Source organism: Carassius carassius, chromosome 18 (genome assembly GCF_963082965.1).
Source record: "Carassius carassius chromosome 18, fCarCar2.1, whole genome shotgun sequence".
Classification (NCBI taxonomy): Eukaryota; Metazoa; Chordata; class Actinopteri; order Cypriniformes; family Cyprinidae; genus Carassius; species Carassius carassius.
In genome coordinates, this window is record NC_081772.1 from 16375419 (window position 1) to 16394548 (window position 19130).

Sequence of the window (19130 nt, forward strand, 5' to 3'; positions counted from 1 at the left end):
TTACTCGGTTATTCACAAATGACTAAAAACATCATAAGGGCCTATGAATATTAGTGTGAATTTGGAGTCAAAAGGTTAGCCCTGGGCCATTGAGCCACTGTTGAGTTGTGCTAGATGATGAGTTCATTAACTTTAAGCAAAGGTTTCAGTCTTGAGTAGTTTGCGATAGGAAGAGAGGAATTTACTGTGTCCATGTTGTATTTTGCCATACGTGAGGCCATCGCATGGGTCTCCTGTTATCACCATGTGATTCTGTCAGTTTCCTCAAGCGTAATGTTTTTTTAACGAGCAAATCATGTTTTATGAAATCACACTTATTAATTTTTACTGGACACTATATGTTTAGGTATGCATGAAACAGTGAGGCCAATGCCATTTATCATTCATGACCTAATGGAGCTTAGAGAGCAGAGGAATACCAATGTCAATCTGAATTCATTAATGACATCAAACCCTCTATGATGCCACAAACATAAGCCCTGCCAGACGTTTCTTCTGACGTGAATCCATGTGTTTGACTCGAGACAGCTTGAGCACTGAAACATGATGCACATACACAGACACAGACAGTGGGTGGTCGGTGGATAACTGCCGGTGATGTGACATCAATAATACAGTCAGGGTGACAGTCAGGCCATGATTTCTGAACTACAGTTTAAGCTTGCCATGATCTATCTCTATCTGTTAGATATTGCTAGATGATTTCTAAAAAAAATTTTTAAAGGTGGAACCAAAAAATTATCTGACACTGGCTTATATTAATAATAAGGATGTCTAATACAGTTTTTTTTTTTAAGCAGATATTGTCTGATAACTGATATTTTTGCAGGGGGATGAACAAAAAATCTGTACTCTAGCTTACCTTCGATTATTCTCTAGATATGTGATAGGGAGAGATTTTTCTTTTTTCAGCTTCAGCACAGTGAAGGTTATGGAATCTACCCCACTTAAAATACCATAATATGATACATTAAAAGAAAGCGCCCTACTGAGATTTTTCTTTGATGATCTTATCAATGAGTTGCAGTGATTCAGTAGCTGGTATTGGTTACAGGTCGGCCATCTGTCTGGCCATGACATCTTTTCTTGTATAGCCACATATGCTGTGTCCCAATTACAGACCTAATTACTTATTGTCATGGGACACTGAGCCGAAAGAGGGCATGACGTGAAGTAGGGCGCTCAAAATTGTCCTTTGACTTCTGTTTTTTTTATGTTTTGTAAATGACCTGCTTTCTGACCTGATCCTTGTATTTGGAAGCATATCAGAACGAGCGTTTGGCCAGATCGGGTTGCCGTTTCTGTGTTTTGATAAGTGTCTTTCAGCCACATTTAATTTCACTCTACTTGCATGGAAGGTCATGCTCTATGATTCAACACATGGAAACAATGAAAAAGATTTAAGACGGTGAGCGGATGGATGAGATTAAGGAAGAATATGTCTGTCATGAGACGGCCCGTGTCTGTGTAACAGCATTCATGCCGACTCAGCATAGTGCCCAGCCTGGGACTAGTAAAACAGGGGCTTGGCGCTCTTCCCCAGGGCTTCAGTCTGGGATAGGGTGGAAGGATAAGGGAAGCAGTGGTTGGTCCAAAGAAAACAGGAAGGCCTCCATTTGCAGGTGCAGATTATGTTATCTAGAAGGACCAGGGCTCTTGAACGGTCTGTCAACCCTTGGAAACAACACTCGCAGCCATCATCTATTTTATTATATTCTCTTTCCACTTATTATAAGGTGCTGGACTGTCAATGCAAAATGTTAATGTACGAATATATCTTAAAAAACACTGTCATTTAAACATTTGCAGTCAGTAAGAAATTGATACTTTTCATACTTGTATGCAGCAAGGATGCATTAAATTGATCAAAAGTGTCAGCAAAGACCTTTATAATACACACAACTTCTATTTCAAATAAATGCTGTTCTTTTGAACTTTAAATTCCTTAAATGTACCCTACATTTTTCATTCCATTGACTTCCATTTATATGCTTACGAATGTAGGAGACAGGAGACGTAAGCTCATCTAAATTTAAGTGCATTACAAAATTTTGATCGATGACATGTTCAGTATTCATATGGCATGAAGATGTGTGTCTAATCAGCGCGGCATATTAGCTGAATGCAAATTTTAAAACCTTCAATGTTTAGTATGATAAACATTTGCATTTGAATGAATGTCTTTTAATGCTGTCATTAGGAGTTTTTACAGCAAGGTTTTTGTTTCTTAAAAAAACTGCTTAAAACAATATCTTAGTGTTATTTTATATTCAGCTCATCTGCCATTTTTTTTTACACATTATTCTTTTAATAATGCGAAGAATAATGTGTAATAAATAGACAAAAAGAGAACAGAAATCTCTTTTCAACTTTCTTGTTGGTGTGAACAAATTTCACTCCAGCATTTTTTATGTGATATCCCCTAATTTGTGTTAAAATATGCTGGCTATAGTCTCATTTGACTGCTATGCAACAATTGAGATTGTTTAGCTAATTTTTGGTAGCAGTGCAGTTTAAAGGAGCTTTAAACTGCTTGTTGATACTTTCAGTCAGATCTTTGGGCTGATTCATCTTCCTGCTAACTGATTTCTTGAAATTGTGATAATCTGAATTGAACATTGAGCACATTGCACAGGGGCAGTCGTGGCCTAATGGTTAGAGAGTTGGACTTGTAATCTGAAGGTAGTGGGTTCAATTCTCAGTTCCGGCAGAGATTGTCGGTGGGGGGGGGAGTGAATAACCAGCGCTCTCTTCCACCCTCAATACCGCGACTGAGGTGAGACCCTTGAGCAAGGCACTGAACCCCCAACTGCTCCCCATGCACCGCAGCAATATGGCTGCCAACCACTCCAGATGTGTGTTCACTGCTGTGTGTGCACTTGGATGGGTTAAATGCAGAGCACAAATTCCAAGTATGGGTCACCATACTTAGCCACAGGTCACTTCAAGTGTGTCTGGTTCTTATAAAGAGTGTCTCTCCAAACCAACCTCAACCAACAATATCACAGTTGTTATGACATGTCTGTCTGAGAATGAAGTGCTCATGGGATAAGGGCAGAGGAAAGTCCTTCCACAGCATTGGAATTGAGTCCTGCCAGAAATCCACATTAATGCCTTACTCATTACATGGGGGTAAGTGATCAATGACAAAATTTGGAATGGGGTGGAATATCCCCAAAATGAAAATTTTGTCATTGATCACTTACCCCCATGTCATTCTAAACCCATTCCAAAAAGCTTAGTTCGTCTTCGGAACACCATTTAAGATATTTTAGATGAAAACTGGGAGGCTTAAGACTGTTCAATTGACTGCCAAGTAAGTTATACTGTCAAGGTCCAGAAAAGTATGAAAAGCATCATCAGAATAGTCCATCTGCCATCAGTAGTTCAACAGTAACATTATGAAGCAGCAACGAATATAATTTTTGTAAGCGAAGAAAACAAAAATAATGACTTTATTCATTATGACTATATTTGTATGACTATATATTGTTCTTCTGTGTCAGCCGCGCCACAAGGATGTGCTGACACAGAGCATATGCAGCATACGGTAATATGGAGAGACACAGTAAAGTACAACATAAAGTCATTATTTTTGTTTTCTTTGCTTACAAAAAGTATTCTTGTCGCTTCATAATGTTACAGTTGAACGACTGATGGCAGATGGACTATTCTGATGATGTCTCTCATACTTTTCTGGACCTTGACAGTGAAACATACTTGGCAGTCTATGGGACAGTCTCAAGCCTCCCAGTTTTCATTCAAAATATCTTAAATTATGTTCCGAAGACAAATGGGTTTGGAACGAAATGGGGGTAAGTGATTAATGCCAAAATTTTCATTTTGGGGTGGAGTATCCCTTTAAGGCCAAATGGTGAGGGGGAGTTAAGAAATATGCAGGACAGTGGAAGATCAGGGGTCTCCCCACTCATCCGAACAGATGTCCATTTGTGAGATGCCATCATCTCCCAAAAGGCTTGGCAGAGCCAGATGTGAAACGTCCCACTCAGTAGCTGCAAAGGAGCTCATTGCTATGCCAGATTTTTTCCTTTCCTGTGTGTTCGGTGAACATAAGCTACAATTAAACTCCCTATTTGTGGCCGCGCAGAGAACCTGTGCTTGCTTTTGAGAAGAAAGTTGTCACACTTCACAAGATCCACTCGTTTTTAATTCATTACTCCCTACATAGCTCCTTACTTTCCTTCTTGCCTTCTGTGCTAATGCGGCATTGGCTGAATCTAGGATCCGTGTTGTTTCTCTAGTGTCTGTGAATCTCTGCTGGCCTACTTAAAGAATGTGCTATTTCTGCCAGCGCTTTGAGCATGATGTTCTGTTTCAGATGTGCTTTTTCTAAGTCTGTATATTTGGGAAAGTGGGAATATAGCAGTGTAAATCTCAATTTCATGTTCGATTTGCTTCAGTTACATATAAGCAATGAATGTTACTCGAGTAAAATGAGATATGAATTCAACTCCAGCTTCAAATAATAACCAAATAAATAATATGAAAAAAAATATATTTTCTCACAACTGGACAGTATCAAAATAAGATAATTTTCAAGATAAAGATCATTTTTCATTGCTGCACACTCTGGGACGTCTCATTCCCCCCGAAGCATCCAAATTATGCAGCTCATTCACAATATGTAGTTTCACATTCCTCTATTCCCAGTGTCATGTTCCCGTTGTGTGTGCCCTGATTGGTGTGCAACACACATCTCGTGTCCCAGCATCAAGCAGAGGGCAACGTGGATTAATGACGTGTTTGAAATGAAAACAAGAGCCAAGTTTGTTTTTGTTTTTTTATATACTCATGCTGACATATTGAAACTAATGTCTCGAAGATAGAATTTAACGTGCCCATATTATGCTATTTGAAATGTTCGTAATTTGGAATCCTCAACAACAGGTTTACATGCATGCAAGTTTAAAAAACACTGTAATTTTCTTATAATATGCATTTAATTTTACTTCATCCCTCAACGACTCTCAAACGATTAATTCAAAGATTCATCTTTCCAAAGATCCCTCCTTTGCATAATGTCATTGTGGCGAGTGGGGCGGGGCCGAGGGATGTGGGAACACGAGTGAGGCCGGTGGAGTGATTGGGAAATCCGCTACACCTGCGACCCACCACCGGTCTTGAGTCCCACAGAGGAGATGGAAGGATATAAAACTGGAGCGACGACAGTGAAAGACAAGAGAGGACCAGGCCTGGGATTTTAGTTGTGTTTTGGTTTTTATTTGAGGGAGCGGAGGAGTCGGCGCCGTTCGCCAGGGGGCCGAAGCCTGCTGCCTCCGTGAAGGAATCCGGAGGAGCAGGGAACGGGGGACTCCTGCCGGCTGCCCAAAACCGGAGGAGCCGTCGCCGTCCACCGGGCGGCGGAGGAGTGTTGTGCCGTCCGCCGAGGGCCGTCCAGTGCCACCGCCAGGCACCGCGGAGGAGATCGCCCAGCCGGTGGAGGGCCGAGCAGCAGTGCGTCTGGGAACCGGAATTTTTTTTTTTTTTCCTCTCTCCCCTCTCTCGTCTCTGTCGCTCCTCCTTCCATCTCCGTTTCTATCGCCTCATCTGTCCTACCCCCAGGTTCCCGCAGGTCCCCGTGAGCGTTCCCCCCCGGAGGGAGGGGGGGGGGGGGAGTAGAGCGCAGTCTCGAGGGTACCCCCCGGCCTGTGAGGGGCGATGGGGGTATGTGACAAATGGGGCAGGGCCGAGGGATGTGGGAACACGAGTGAGGCCGGTGGAGTGATTGGGAAATCCGCTACACCTGCGACCCACCACCGGTCTTGAGTCCCACAGAGGAGATGGAAGGATATAAAACTGGAGCGACGACAGTGAAGGACGAGAGAGGACCAGGCCTGGGATTTTAGTTGTGTTTTGGTTTTTATTTGCACGCACCAGTCGTCCGTGAGGGGCTGGTGCGCTGTTTTGTGTTTATTTTGTTATTAAAGTTTCATGTTGATTGTCCGCCGGTTCCCGCCTCCTTCTTGCCGAAGATTACAAAGGTTGTAATTCATTACAGTCATTCTGCTCTGAATGTTACTCTACAGTCTGTTGTGATTGGTCTACTGCGTACAGCACATGTTGGAAAAGGAACGCCCATCACCAGTACTGTAATACGACTTATCAATAATACATCCTATTATAATAATAAAAGTGCTCCACTCTGTTTTCAAATGAAAGAATCAGAAGGTGAAAAAGCTGTTTTACACTTATGTTAGTGAACCGGATCCACATTTTGGTAGTAAAGACCCGAACATGATCCATCTTTCAAAGAATCCCGCATTGAGCTTGGGGAGATTGGAGATGCAGTCAGTGAAATGACAGGAACGCAGCAAAATGTTGTGATTATACAGCTGTGGTATCTTAGTAAAGATGGATTTTAACCACTGATTCCTCACAGCCTTGTCCTTTGGAAATAAAAAAACAGCGCAGAGCACAGAATCTTCTTGACATTATGTCATCCACACGAACAAGCTTAATATTTTTTTTCTCAGGATGTCCACGCATAACATACATGGCCATTATGCAAATGTACAAATTTGTGACTGGTAAAATTGGTGGAATGGGATTTGAATTTAAAATCAGCGGTTCAGAGTAGACTCTTTCTTTTGAGAGACAATAACTTTATTTATGATGCACTTTCAACTTTACAACAGCTTTGCTGTCTGTTTATATACAGCTGCATTACACACTGCTGGAATTTAATTTTCACAAATCCATAATGGGGGCTCTTTAAAGATAAAGTGTGTTAATTCTGTGCCTTTTAATCCATTTATTTGTTTCTCTCAGGAACAAGAGGAGACTAAAGGTGCTACTAGCTGGCCAGAGTACTACATTGACCAGCTCAATTCAATGGCAGCTGTAAGTATGTCATTTTTAATGACCTTTCTTTGTCCTTTAATGTCTATGAATTAGTCTTTTTTTTTTACAGTGGTAAAACTGATAATACATTTTACATTGCCATTGGATGCTGACGCCTTAAAACACATGACATATAATATCCATGGTTAGACATGTACATCTAAGCTAGCTAACTTGCTGTATGTGCTTCTACTGTAAGCATGGCATCTCATTTTATTTTACAGAGGAAAACTCTGTTGGTCTTGGAGAAGGAAGAGGAGGAGGAACGCAACAAGACTATCGAAAGCCTTAAAACGGCACTGCGGACTCAACCTATGAGGTCTGCACTTTGTAACACAAATAGATACACACACTCTGTTTTTATCAAATATAATCTGATACACACACTCTGTCTTTATCAAAGTCCCCCAAATTTGTAATTGATCATTTCTTTAAAAAAAAAAAAAAAAAATTGTATGTAATGTCAAGAAATTCATAAGATTTTAAATGGGGTTTTAAATTTTTAATAACATTTATTTCATTTATTTTTAATTTATTTTATTTTCTGAAAAAAAAATTAAATTAAAAATATTAAGCAGCACAACTGTTTTCAACATTGATACTAATAAGAAATCTTTCTTAAGCAACAAATTAGCATATTAGAATGATTTCTGAAGAATCATGTGACACCGAAGACTGACTGCTGAAAATTCAGCTTTGCCGTCACAAGAAAATATTACATTTTAAAATATATTCCAATAGAAAAAGGTATTTTAATTTGCAATAATATTACAAAATAGTACTGTTCTTACTATATTTTTCATCAAAAATGCAGCCTTTTTTAGCATAAGAGAACTATTTTGTAAACAGCAAAATTGAAAACGGTTATTTTTTTACAATGCATTAATAATTCAAAACATCTCTTTTTTTTGGGTGGACTTTATATCTCAAATAATCCATATTTGCTCACTAAATCAAAATCAAAATCAAAACAACAGCAACAAAAATGGCTTAGATTATATTATTGCTTGTATTTGAAGACGAGGGCATCTGTCTCATGTCGATAGTTTAACACGTCAATGATTTTTCCATTGGCAAGTACCTCACTCTGTTATTAAAAGACGCTTCCCTTATAGTGTGTGCTTTGGGATCTCATTACACAAATGAGATTAATTTCATCACACACATGCACACATACACATGGGTTTGATTAGTAGTTCCTGCTCTTACCATATGATCCTGGGGTCATAGATCATCAGCAGAGACCTCTGCAGGGCTCGGGTCAAAGCACTCCAGCCCTCTTTGGGCCTAATAACCTTCAGAATGCATATCAAACCAATCCAAACCAAACCATTCACAGTTTTAGCCAATTGTATTTAAAAGTCTAGGGCTTTATAGGGGCTATAAATCTAGCTACCAATGTGATATATCATTACACATTCATCACCTCCCTGTGGAGTCAATCATTTTCAGATTTACAAATTGTTTTCAGATCCGTGGCCTAGCGGTTAACACACATGCCTGGGTTGGAGCTCATGTCACAAATTATTGTGGGTTTGAATAAAGCCCATTTCACGTGGCAGTCCCATTGCACCATCTTCTCCCCATAATTTCCTGTCATCTCTTCACTTTTGCCAATAAATTAAATAAAATGTTAATATAAAAATAAATAGTTTAATTTTAATTTTAATATAAATTTTTATCAAAAAGAATGTTACATATGCCACATTCTACTGTAATTAGAGAAAAAGAGAGATTTTTTTATTCATTCACTATAATGAAAGATTTTTCTCTGTTTAGGAGTAAAGGAGAAATATATGAAAAATATATAGTTATGGAGGCCCAATCCTGCAGAAATTAAAAATAAATAAACAAAAAAATATAAAAATAAATAAAGGACAAATTTATTTGATTGAATTAATTAATTATTATTAAATGAGGATTAATTTATTCAGTACTAAATTTAATTACAAATTAACTGTATATTCATAGTCATTTATTTGTTTAAAATTTCTGTGTTCCATAGTAATTTCCTTATATCCTAGGAAATCATATGGTAACTCCAAAGTTATATGGTAATAATAAAAAAAAAAGATTTATATTAAATTAGAAAAATGTATAATATGATGGCTTTTACAGTTAAAGCTTTTATTTGTTTATTTTCTATCATGGCTTTTGAAGTTTAATATGAGCGGGAAAGATGTTTAACAAACAGCTGAATTCATTCCTCATAGGTTTGTAACACGGTTCATTGACATGGACGGCCTGACTTGCATCCTGAACTTCTTGAAGAGCATGGATTATGAGACCACCGAGTCTCAGATTCACACTTCCCTCATTGGCTGCATCAAAGCCCTGATGAACAACTCCCAGGGTCGCGCTCACGTGCTCTCTCACTCCGAGAGCATCAACATCATCGCTCAGAGTCTGGCCACCGAGAACGTCAAGACCAAAGTGGCGGTGCTGGAGATCATGGGTGCAGTGTGTTTAGTGCCGGGCGGCCACAAGAAGATTTTGGAGGCCATGTTGCACTATCAGAAGTTCTCTTGTGAGCGCACACGATTTCAGGTGGGCTAGTTTGTTTAAAGCCTTTAATCCAAGTACAGTATGAAAACATCAAGAGAGTCTGTATCAGCATGAATGATTATCCCATTGTCGTTTTTTATTTTTTATTTTTTTGTCACAGACGTTACTGAATGATCTGGACAAAAGTACAGGGCGGTACAGGGACGAGGTCAGCCTGAAAACGGCCATTATGTCCTTCATTAATGCTGTTTTAAGCCAAGGAGCTGGTGAAGTAAGCCATTTTGGCTATTTCCACACTTATTTTAACACATTTTAATTTACTCACTGTCCAGATCTGTGGTTTCTTCTATAAGCATCTACCAAAATAACTCTCCTGTTTGCTCTTGAATGAACCTGTAGGCCAGCCTTGAGTTCCGGGTTCATTTGCGATACGAGTTCCTCATGTTGGGGATTCAGCCCGTCATTGACAAACTTAGGTCACATGAAAACTCTACTTTAGACAGGTAAGGGTCACAATTGCTAACTTAAGCTTAATAAATCAGAAAATTTGAGCATCTTGATTTTGCTGTTTCTCTTTTTTTTTGCCTCCTCAGGCATTTGGATTACTTTGAGATGCTGAGAAATGATGATGAGCTCACGTTATCAAGGCGCTTTGAGTCTGTGAGTAGAATTGTATTATTTTTTTTTTATTTTTTGTAAATATATATTGTTTACAATTAGTATTATGAAATGTAGATTATTATTTAAATAATCATACGTATTTTTAATCATATACTTTGCCATTTAATATGATTGTATAGAATTTATCTAACACTTTTTTCAGATGCATATAGACACGAAGAGTGCGACACAGGTTTTTGAGCTTGTACGGAAGAAGCTGGCCCACACTGATGCATATCCGCACTTTATGTCCGTTCTTCACCATTGCCTGCTAATGCCTCGTGAGTGCTTACATCATTGTTTGGACTTTCTTTCTTTCTTCTTCTTTTTTTTATTTATTATGTTTATTAGGATTTTCCAAGTTAAACACAACATAAAATACAGAATAATCTGAATAGCTCATTTGTTTTGGCCCTCTTAGTTTATAACTAGATTATGTGCAGTAATCTGTTTATTAATGCAAAAACTAGCTGGATTAATGCCACAAATGACTTTAAGTGTTCTGCATACAGAAATGCTTGAATCTGCCATTTGTTTTAGATAAGAGAAGTGGAAACACAGTGCAGTACTGGCTGCTCCTGGACCGTATTGTTCAACAGATGGTCCTGCAGAATGACAAAGGTCACGACCCTGACGTCACACCATTAGAAAACTTCAATGTAAAGAATGTGGTTCGAATGTGAGTTTCTCTTTTTTTTTTTTTTTGCAACTTTATCATAATCATTTTAGTTTTTTTTTTATTTTAAGATTTTCTTTGGCATCTATATGTTGCTGTGTATTTATAGTAGTTGTAGTTTTTTATGCCCTCAATTAAGTCTTTGCCAAATAAACCAAGGTCTGCACTGGAGTAATGAGTTTTCCTTAAATCACATCACTTATCCTCTTTCAGGCTTGTCAACGAGAATGAGGTGAAACAGTGGAAGGAACAGGCAGAAAAAATGCGTAAAGGTCAGCACGTTGTCCACATTGATGTTTCTTTTACCACAGACTGTTTTTTGCATTAAGATTCAATTCTCTGTAACTGTTGATGCATTCGCATCTTGAAGGAATTACCATTCTTGAATTTCATGTGACTTGACGTCATTAAAAAAATGATCCATTTTATCTATACTTTTTAGCATTTAATAAAATGTTTATTTATATATATATATATATATATATATATATATTTGATTTCATGAAACGTCTTTAGCTGTAATTTTAAGCATTTCATATAATGTTTGTTTATTCATTCATTCAGAAGATCATTTTATTTTGCAGTTTATTTGTATGCAAATTTTTTCCTCGTCTTCACCTGTTCATGTAGGAATTATCACTCTGATTAAACAACAATGACAAAGTCGTCGAACTTGAACACTGAGTGACTTGAAAATGTATTAATTTATAACTTGTTAATAATTAATTGACATCTATTTGGCAATGTTACCATATGAACTAATAATTTCATCAGCTCAGAATAGATTCTCTGAGTTGTCATCTCACAATTATGTTAATTCTGACACATAGGCTATTTTTTTCAGTTTGATTGAGCAGGTTGGAATGCATTGTACAGATGTATAACATTTAGCCCTTTAACATCTTTGTCTTGTAGATCACCATGAGCTTCAACAGAAGCTGGAAAAGAAGGAGCGAGAGTGTGATGCAAAAACTCAGGAGAAGGAGGAGATGATGCAGACGCTCAACAAGATGAAAGAGAAGTTAGAAAGAGAAATGGGGGAACATAAACTAGTCAAGCTGAAGGTGTCAGAAATGACTGCCAGACTACATGACCTCAGCACGGTACGCTGAAGATGGCAGAAATACAAACAAAAATAAATGTCCTTTTACAAAGGCAAACATTAACAACCCACCACCATTCATTCCTTTTGTATTTCTAGAGACAAATAGCCAGTGTTCCTGGAGGTCCTCCCATCGCTGGTCCTCCAGGTGGGCCTCTTCTACCCCCTCCACCTCCTCCACCTCCACCGGGTGGCATGATGCCTCCTCCACCACCTCCTCCACCGGGCAGCGCCCTGATGCCGCCACCTCCTCCACCGCCCCCTGGGTGCCCCCCGCCACCCCCTGGACGTACTCCTTTCGGTTCAGCTCCGCCTCCACCAGGAGCTCCCATGGGACCTTCCCTGAAGAAGAAAAGCATTCCTCAGCCGTCCAATCCACTCAAGTCCTTCAACTGGGCCAAGCTGTCTGAGGTGAGACTGGCATGGATCACAGGGGTTGACTTGTGCATTCTGACACTCACAGAGACTAAAATCTGTTTCATAAACCTTCTACTTTTAATCAAGAAACACTTTGGGAAGTGTAGTGACAGAAATTGTCCTATATTTTGCCAGGTTGTCAGCAGAATGTCATATGGGTAGAAGACTATATTTAAAATGTTTAATATCATTAAACTATTTTTATATTTAGACTTTTTAAATAGTATGTTGTTTTTTATTAATTTATTTACATTTTAAATTAAATACATCCATTCTGATCGGTCCTTTTTAGTATTTAATATCATTTTTTTAGATTTTTAACTTCTTTAAACTATTTCCATCTATACTCTTTTGAATTTAATTGAATAAAATGTTATTTCAATTTTTTGTTTTACGGAACCATTTTTATCTATGCATTTTAGCATTGAATAAAATGACTTTTAATGATATGAAAGCATTTTTATCATCATTTCTTTTGCATTAAATAAAATGTTTATTTATTTTGCAGATTTATTTATATGCATTTTTTTCATCTTATTTTTCAGTTTTGCAATGCATTTTTTACTCAAGTTATTACAATTAATGAAATATAGCATGTGACTTACAACATGTGATATTGCACTGGACAATAATTGAGTTAAACATCCCACTTTGTTTTACAGAACAAGCTTGAGGGAACCGTCTGGGCAGACATTGACGACAGCAAAGTTTTCAAAATCCTAGACTTGGTGGACATTGAGAAGACCTTCTCTGCCTATCAGAGGCAACAGGTCACTAAACAATGCTTCTTTCTCTGGTGTTCATCCAAGATGATCTCACAAAGCATTCACTGTCTCTCATGCATGCTATTCATACGTTTTCCCATGGTAATCCTGCATCACAGAGCATGAGGTTTGAATTAGCAGATTGTATAATGCATTGATATCACCAGCAGTTTTCTATGAAAAGCAGACATTGGCAAAATGTCCTCATTACGCTTGGTAAACCACACACGTAGTCTCATAAAGCGATTACATATATTTCTTATGGCTTAACAGTCAAATTAGAGAAGAAAAAAGAATAAGCTAGGTTGGATAAAGCTTGAAACTTAATTGATAGTGTCTTCATAATCGCTTTTTAAAACAGTGCATAAATTATTTAAATCATAAATTATTTAAAGCTGGTTTTAAAATAACTTTTTGTAGGTCTTGAAAGCATGCTTAATGTATTAAAACAGATATTCATTATACCTCTCCAATTTCACCAAATTCTCACAATTTTACAGATTTAATTATGAAACCCATTTTTGTATCAGTGCAAATAAATTAAAATGTAGCTTATATAATATATCTCACGCCTACAACTTAAGATCTCAGTATTCTGACTTTATTTCTTTTAATTGCAAATGTATTTATTAATTGCAATTCAATTTGTCACAGTTGCAACTTAACTGACTCTATTTCTTGCAGTTGCATCTTTTTCGCATGATAACTATGCTTCTAGTAATTAATTTTTTCACTGTTGCAATTTAATTTCCTGTCGATTGCGATTATTTGTTGTAATTTCTCTGAACTGTGCAGATTTCCACATCATGAAAAGAATTTTTCATTTGCTAGAGAAAAGACCAATGTTGGCCACTATTAGAGTTGGAGAGGTAGCTTGTGATGTTTAGCTGTTGTTTATACATTATCATCTGTGAGCAACTAGCATGCATCTTTCAATGCACACACATATTTACAGACTTCCCAGAAGGCTCTGCTTTCATGCACCCTCACACTCCCCATTCACCACCCCAGTAATGTCATCATGTGCACATGCCTGTTTGAGTTTGTTTTGGCTGAATTCACAAGACTACACTGTCTCTCTAACATGTGCTGCATCTTTCCTGCTTCTTGCCTGCATTCTAGGACTTCTTTACGGTCAATAACTGCAAGCAGGTAAGTGTGGTTGAACAGATCTAATAGTGTTTGCATCATCTCTACCCCACTCTTTCTGTCATTCATTTTGTATCCAGACAGTGTTTAAAAGTGGAAACCTAATGTGACTTTACTGATAATGTTCATATGCACAGTTGGTCAAAAGTTTGAAATCAGTAGATCAGAATGATTTCTGAAGTAGCATTGAAGACGAGAGTAAAGGCTGCTGAAAATTCTGCTTTGCATCACAGGAAAAAATTTAATTTTGAAATATATATAAAAATTAAATAAAACAAAACAGTTCTAATTTCTAAAAAAGCATCTTAAAGCATTTTTGATCAAATAAATGCAGACAGTGAGCATGAGAGACTTAATGCATAAACATTCAAAAATCACAATTATTCCGAACTTTTGACTGTCAGTGTTAGTTTGAGATTCAAAATCAGAGTGTATTGATTCTTTTATTTTAATTCTTATTTCTCTTGAGTGAAATGTATCTCCCTTGTGACTTCGACCACAGAAGGAGGTTGAAGACGATGCGCTGAGCTCCAAGAAAGTCAAAGAGCTCTCTGTCATCGATGGCCGCCGGGCTCAGAACTGCAACATCCTTCTCTCACGGTGAGTGATGTGTCTGCACCGGGTATGAGTTCACCTCCGGCTGGCATGTGTGTGTGTGTGTGTGTGTGTGGACCTCACTAGATGTAAATGTCATATCCTGTGGGTAAAACCTTCCGGTTCCTACATCCTGCTTTGATACTATATCTTCCACCTTGGCTATTGTGCATTTCCTATCAATGAAAGACATACCGCTCCTTAGATTTTTCATGAGTATATAGTATGAGGTGGCTTCCTTGAATTCGTTGTAAATCAGTGCAGCATGGGCCTTTAAAAATCAACAGGAACAATGCCTCATTAATTAAGAGCCTTAAATCATTAAAAGTCATTTTTCAAGCTTGACAACCTGGTTGTCATTGCCAGGAATGATATTTGACTTTCTCACACACAAGGAACCCGCAAGGATTCTGTGATTACAGAAGCTCCACAAATTGCTGTGGCTTGGAATATCCATATTAAAAATTGCCCTTTGGGAGCTCATTTATTAAATATTTTGGCTCTCATTTATAAGACAATTATAATGTTACAAAATATTTATATTTCAAATAAATGCTTTTATTCACCAAAGAATCTTGAGAATTAGCATATTATGGTTTAATGTTTTTTTATCTATTAAATGCAGCCTTTTTGAGTGTATGATATGTCTTTCAAAAACATTTAAAAATCTTACTGCCTCCAAACCTTTGAATGATAGTGTACCATATTTAAATATATTCCTCCTATTGAATTTTTCCCAAAATCTTAGCAGAATATGTGGAAGAAGGGCCTGCTTATGGGTTCTCCATTTCTCCATTATAGGATCCATTTCTTATTTTAGGTTAAATGTCTGTTTGCCACCTCAGGACTACCCTTTCTGTACGAAATGTATCCCACAAAGCAAACTGTAAATTAGTCACAGCTGCCAATCCAGACGGTGTCGGATATATAACAGCTCACTGACTGACTGCGGTTTGGCCTGGGACCCAGACACCAAAGGCTTTCGTAAAGCAAGACTCCAAACTACATGAAACAAACCAGACCAATTCCAGTATTGCCAGATTCATTCCAAAATCCTCCCTGCAGATTTTTTATTAATGACAGTTTATGAATGACGACATCGAGACCCCATCTTACGTACATTAACAGCTGACTTCAGCACCATCTGTAGATCAAGACCTGTGGTTCTATTACACTCTTATCCCCCCTTAATGATCTCTCAGGATCTCCACAAGCAGAGATTTGGGTGTAATCCATTGTAGAGCCACCGAACGGACCACCCAGGGATTAACAGGGATTTAAATAGTTTTGCTTCTCAAGTGGAAGCCTGTAGAGTCTTCAGTGTTGGTTTAGGTGAATGGTGAATGTGTTGCTGGACGTCAAGGCGGTGGAGGGTGAGATGGTGGTCTGGCTGGAGGGAGATGAGACTGACGTGTAACATGTGCTCGGTGATGGCTAATTAGAGTTTAGCGATCAGATCAACTCATTGTTGACAGTTCTCAATTTTTTTAGACCGGAAAGGGCTTTACACTTTAGAAAAATAAAATCCAATATCTTTAAAAAAAGTTTTGTTTTTTAATACATTTTGGGGTTCATTGTAAGGATGCTTTAAATTGGTTAATTGACAATAAAGGCATTTTTAATTTTACAAAAAAATCACATAATGTTCTTTTGAACTTTTTATTTATCAAAGAATCCAGAAACAAATGTATCGCAGTTCCCACAAAAATATTAAGCAGCACAGTTGTTTTCAAAATTCTACATTGTTTCTTGAGCAGCAGGATCATGTGACACTGAAGACTGGATTAATGATGCTGAAAATTCAGCTTTGTCACCATAGGAATAAAATAAAATTTTAAAATATAATAAAATAAAAATACAGTTATTTTAAATTGTAATCATTTTCACATTATAATTTAACAGTGATTTTCAATATACTGTTTTTATTGATCAAATAAACTAAGCTTTGGTGAACAAAAGAGTCATGTCAAAAACATGAATTCTTTTTTTTTTTTTGAAGATTTTGAACAGTAGGTCCAGTGTTTGAACCTTTAACACAAGTTTATTTTTTCTTTCATCACTATAAGTATGGAGAATTTAAACAAGTAAAAAAAAAAAAAAGACAAAATGCTTTTAATAAACAAGTCTTAATATCTTATGCAGTGTTGCTTCTCAAATAAATGTATTTTGTGTTAAGGATATATATATATATATATATTTATATATGTGTGTATATGTTTTTTTTTTTTACTTTAAAAGTTACATAAAAAACTAAACAAATATTTTTTTGTTGTTGTTTAAATAACTAAATATTATGTCAATTAATATAATCTGTTTTCCTGGAGGAGAAAATGCCTGCATATCTGGTTAAATGTGGGACTAAAACTGTGATTTCATTGGGTCTCTAAAGGTTTGATTCATTGCATTTTACAATCATGGTAAAAAGTGTCTGTGACCACATGAAATGGAAAGTCTTCCACAACGCCACAAGATTTTCCTCCCGCTGTCTCCTGCTTATTATTTACTGATTAAACAATAAAGAGGGAGTCTTGTGGTTACACTAATGACATCCTAATAATGACGTTTGCTTGCCTCTGAATGAACTGAGGCTGCCATTATTTCTTTCTTTTCCTTCCTGAGTTTAACTTCACTCACTCCTGTACACATGTGAACTTTGTTAGAAAGAACTTGGTAACAGAATGCTGGGAATTGGAAGCGCTGCTTGGCACAAACACCTCGACTCGAACACGGAAAGAGCTCTGGCCGTGTTTCATGTCGTTGCTGTGGTTTGCAGTCTCTCTGGATCCTCGCTGGGGAACGAAGGCTGCTCTCCAACGCTGATCTCAGACCCATCAAACACCTGTTCTTTTTGGCCTAAAGTCCACACAAAGCTATCTCTGGATCAGATGTGCATGTATATCATTAAGTTGCAATCATGTCTGCACTTGTGGATTCTACTCTGGGCAGTTTGTCCGTGTCTATCGGAGATCTGCCAACACCTTCAATTTTAGGAGGAAAATATTTTCAGCTAGTTTTACAACATACTTATCATGTATAGCTCAAACTAATTGGTGGAAAGGGCAGGAATTCACATAGGACAAACTATCAACAAATCTCATGTTACTGTTGCGATTTAACCAGTGATGTTCACAGATTATTTAAAGCAGGCAAATGCTGGGTTAACTTCTATGAGTCATGTGATAATATCACTTCTTCACTCCAGTAATGATATATATATTATATTAGCCAAGATATTCTTGGTAACTGGAATAAACACTTGGGTTCAACATTGGGCCTCAAGATTAATAGCTCTTCTAAATAACATACACTAATTTATTTAAACTATATGGCAAAGAAAATTTTATGCAAGCGGAGGAAATTCCCAGCAATTCCCTTTTCTCAGTTCACTGAGTTTTCTGCTGATGTGGATCTATCGCTCTGATTTAATTTGGGAATTCATTTCAAATGAATTTATTTGTCCCAGTCTGCTTGATCTGTATATCTTGTGCTTGTGTGTTTCAGAATGAAACTTTCCAATGAGGAAATAAAGAGAGCCATTCTGACTATGGATGAACAGGAAGATCTGCCCAAGGACATGCTGGAGCAGGTGAGTGTGAACTGACAGAAGGAAGAGCATTCTGGGTTTAAAATGGCTTAACAAACATGTATGGAAATCTGTTTCCGCCTTAGAGTAAAAAATGCAACAGCTAATGGTGAGAGTAAGTTTTTAAATAAGAATTAGAGTCACATTGTGAGATATAAAGTCATATCTGTATGGTCCTATACAGTCAGATAAACAGTCTGTTCAGTCATATTTGTGCAATAAAGTCCCAACTGTGCAATTGCAATAATGGGGTAAACAAACACAATTGTGAGATGTAAAGTTGCAGTTTTTAGAAATAAAGTCACAATTATGAAAAAAGTTGCATTTGTGAGTTACAATTATGGGAAATAATCATGGAAATTCACACTTATGAGACGCTTATCAATTATGAAGTATATGAAGCAATATATACTAGAAATAAACAATTATCAGATATAATTATGAAAAAAGTCAAATTGTGAGTTAAAAAGCTGCAATTGTGACATACATGTAACTGTAAGAAACAATTTAATAATTAAATAGAACACTTTTATTATAAGGCAGAAAGAATGAATGTAATTAATGGTGTTTTCTTCACTGCTCCAGATGATGAAGTTTGTCCCAGAGAAGTGTGATGTGGACCTGCTGGAGGAACACAAACATGAGTTGGACCGCATGGCAAAGGCAGACCGTTTCCTCTATGAAATGAGCAGGTGGGACGGTTAATCATCATGGTGACAGTTTAAGGGGGCTGTTCACATAGGACACATTTTATTATTTAATCGCTGGTCTTTGTAAACATACACAAGTCTGACCATTGTGATGCATCTCGAGTAAAAA

At 37.3% G+C, this 19130-nt stretch overlaps 1 protein-coding gene across 3 annotated transcripts in view; it reads left to right on the top strand.

The window, feature by feature from the left end:
* LOC132092544 (disheveled-associated activator of morphogenesis 1-like) overlaps positions 1-19130 on the top strand; it is a 76312-nt gene that overhangs the window by 48049 nt on the left and 9133 nt on the right. For 2 of the 3 annotated variants that reach the window (XM_059498824.1, XM_059498825.1), the window contains exons 4-19: positions 6790-6861; positions 7086-7180; positions 9075-9408; positions 9527-9637; positions 9766-9869; positions 9960-10026; positions 10190-10307; positions 10567-10705; positions 10916-10974; positions 11618-11805; positions 11904-12215; positions 12884-12991; positions 14108-14137; positions 14637-14734; positions 18230-18314; positions 18897-19003. In XM_059498824.1, coding sequence (XP_059354807.1) covers positions 6790-6861; positions 7086-7180; positions 9075-9408; positions 9527-9637; positions 9766-9869; positions 9960-10026; positions 10190-10307; positions 10567-10705; positions 10916-10974; positions 11618-11805; positions 11904-12215; positions 12884-12991; positions 14108-14137; positions 14637-14734; positions 18230-18314; positions 18897-19003 — 2027 coding nt within the window. The remainder of the gene's footprint in view (positions 1-6789; positions 6862-7085; positions 7181-9074; positions 9409-9526; positions 9638-9765; positions 9870-9959; positions 10027-10189; positions 10308-10566; positions 10706-10915; positions 10975-11617; positions 11806-11903; positions 12216-12883; positions 12992-14107; positions 14138-14636; positions 14735-18229; positions 18315-18896; positions 19004-19130) is intronic. The other variant, XM_059498826.1, reaches the window with a different exon arrangement.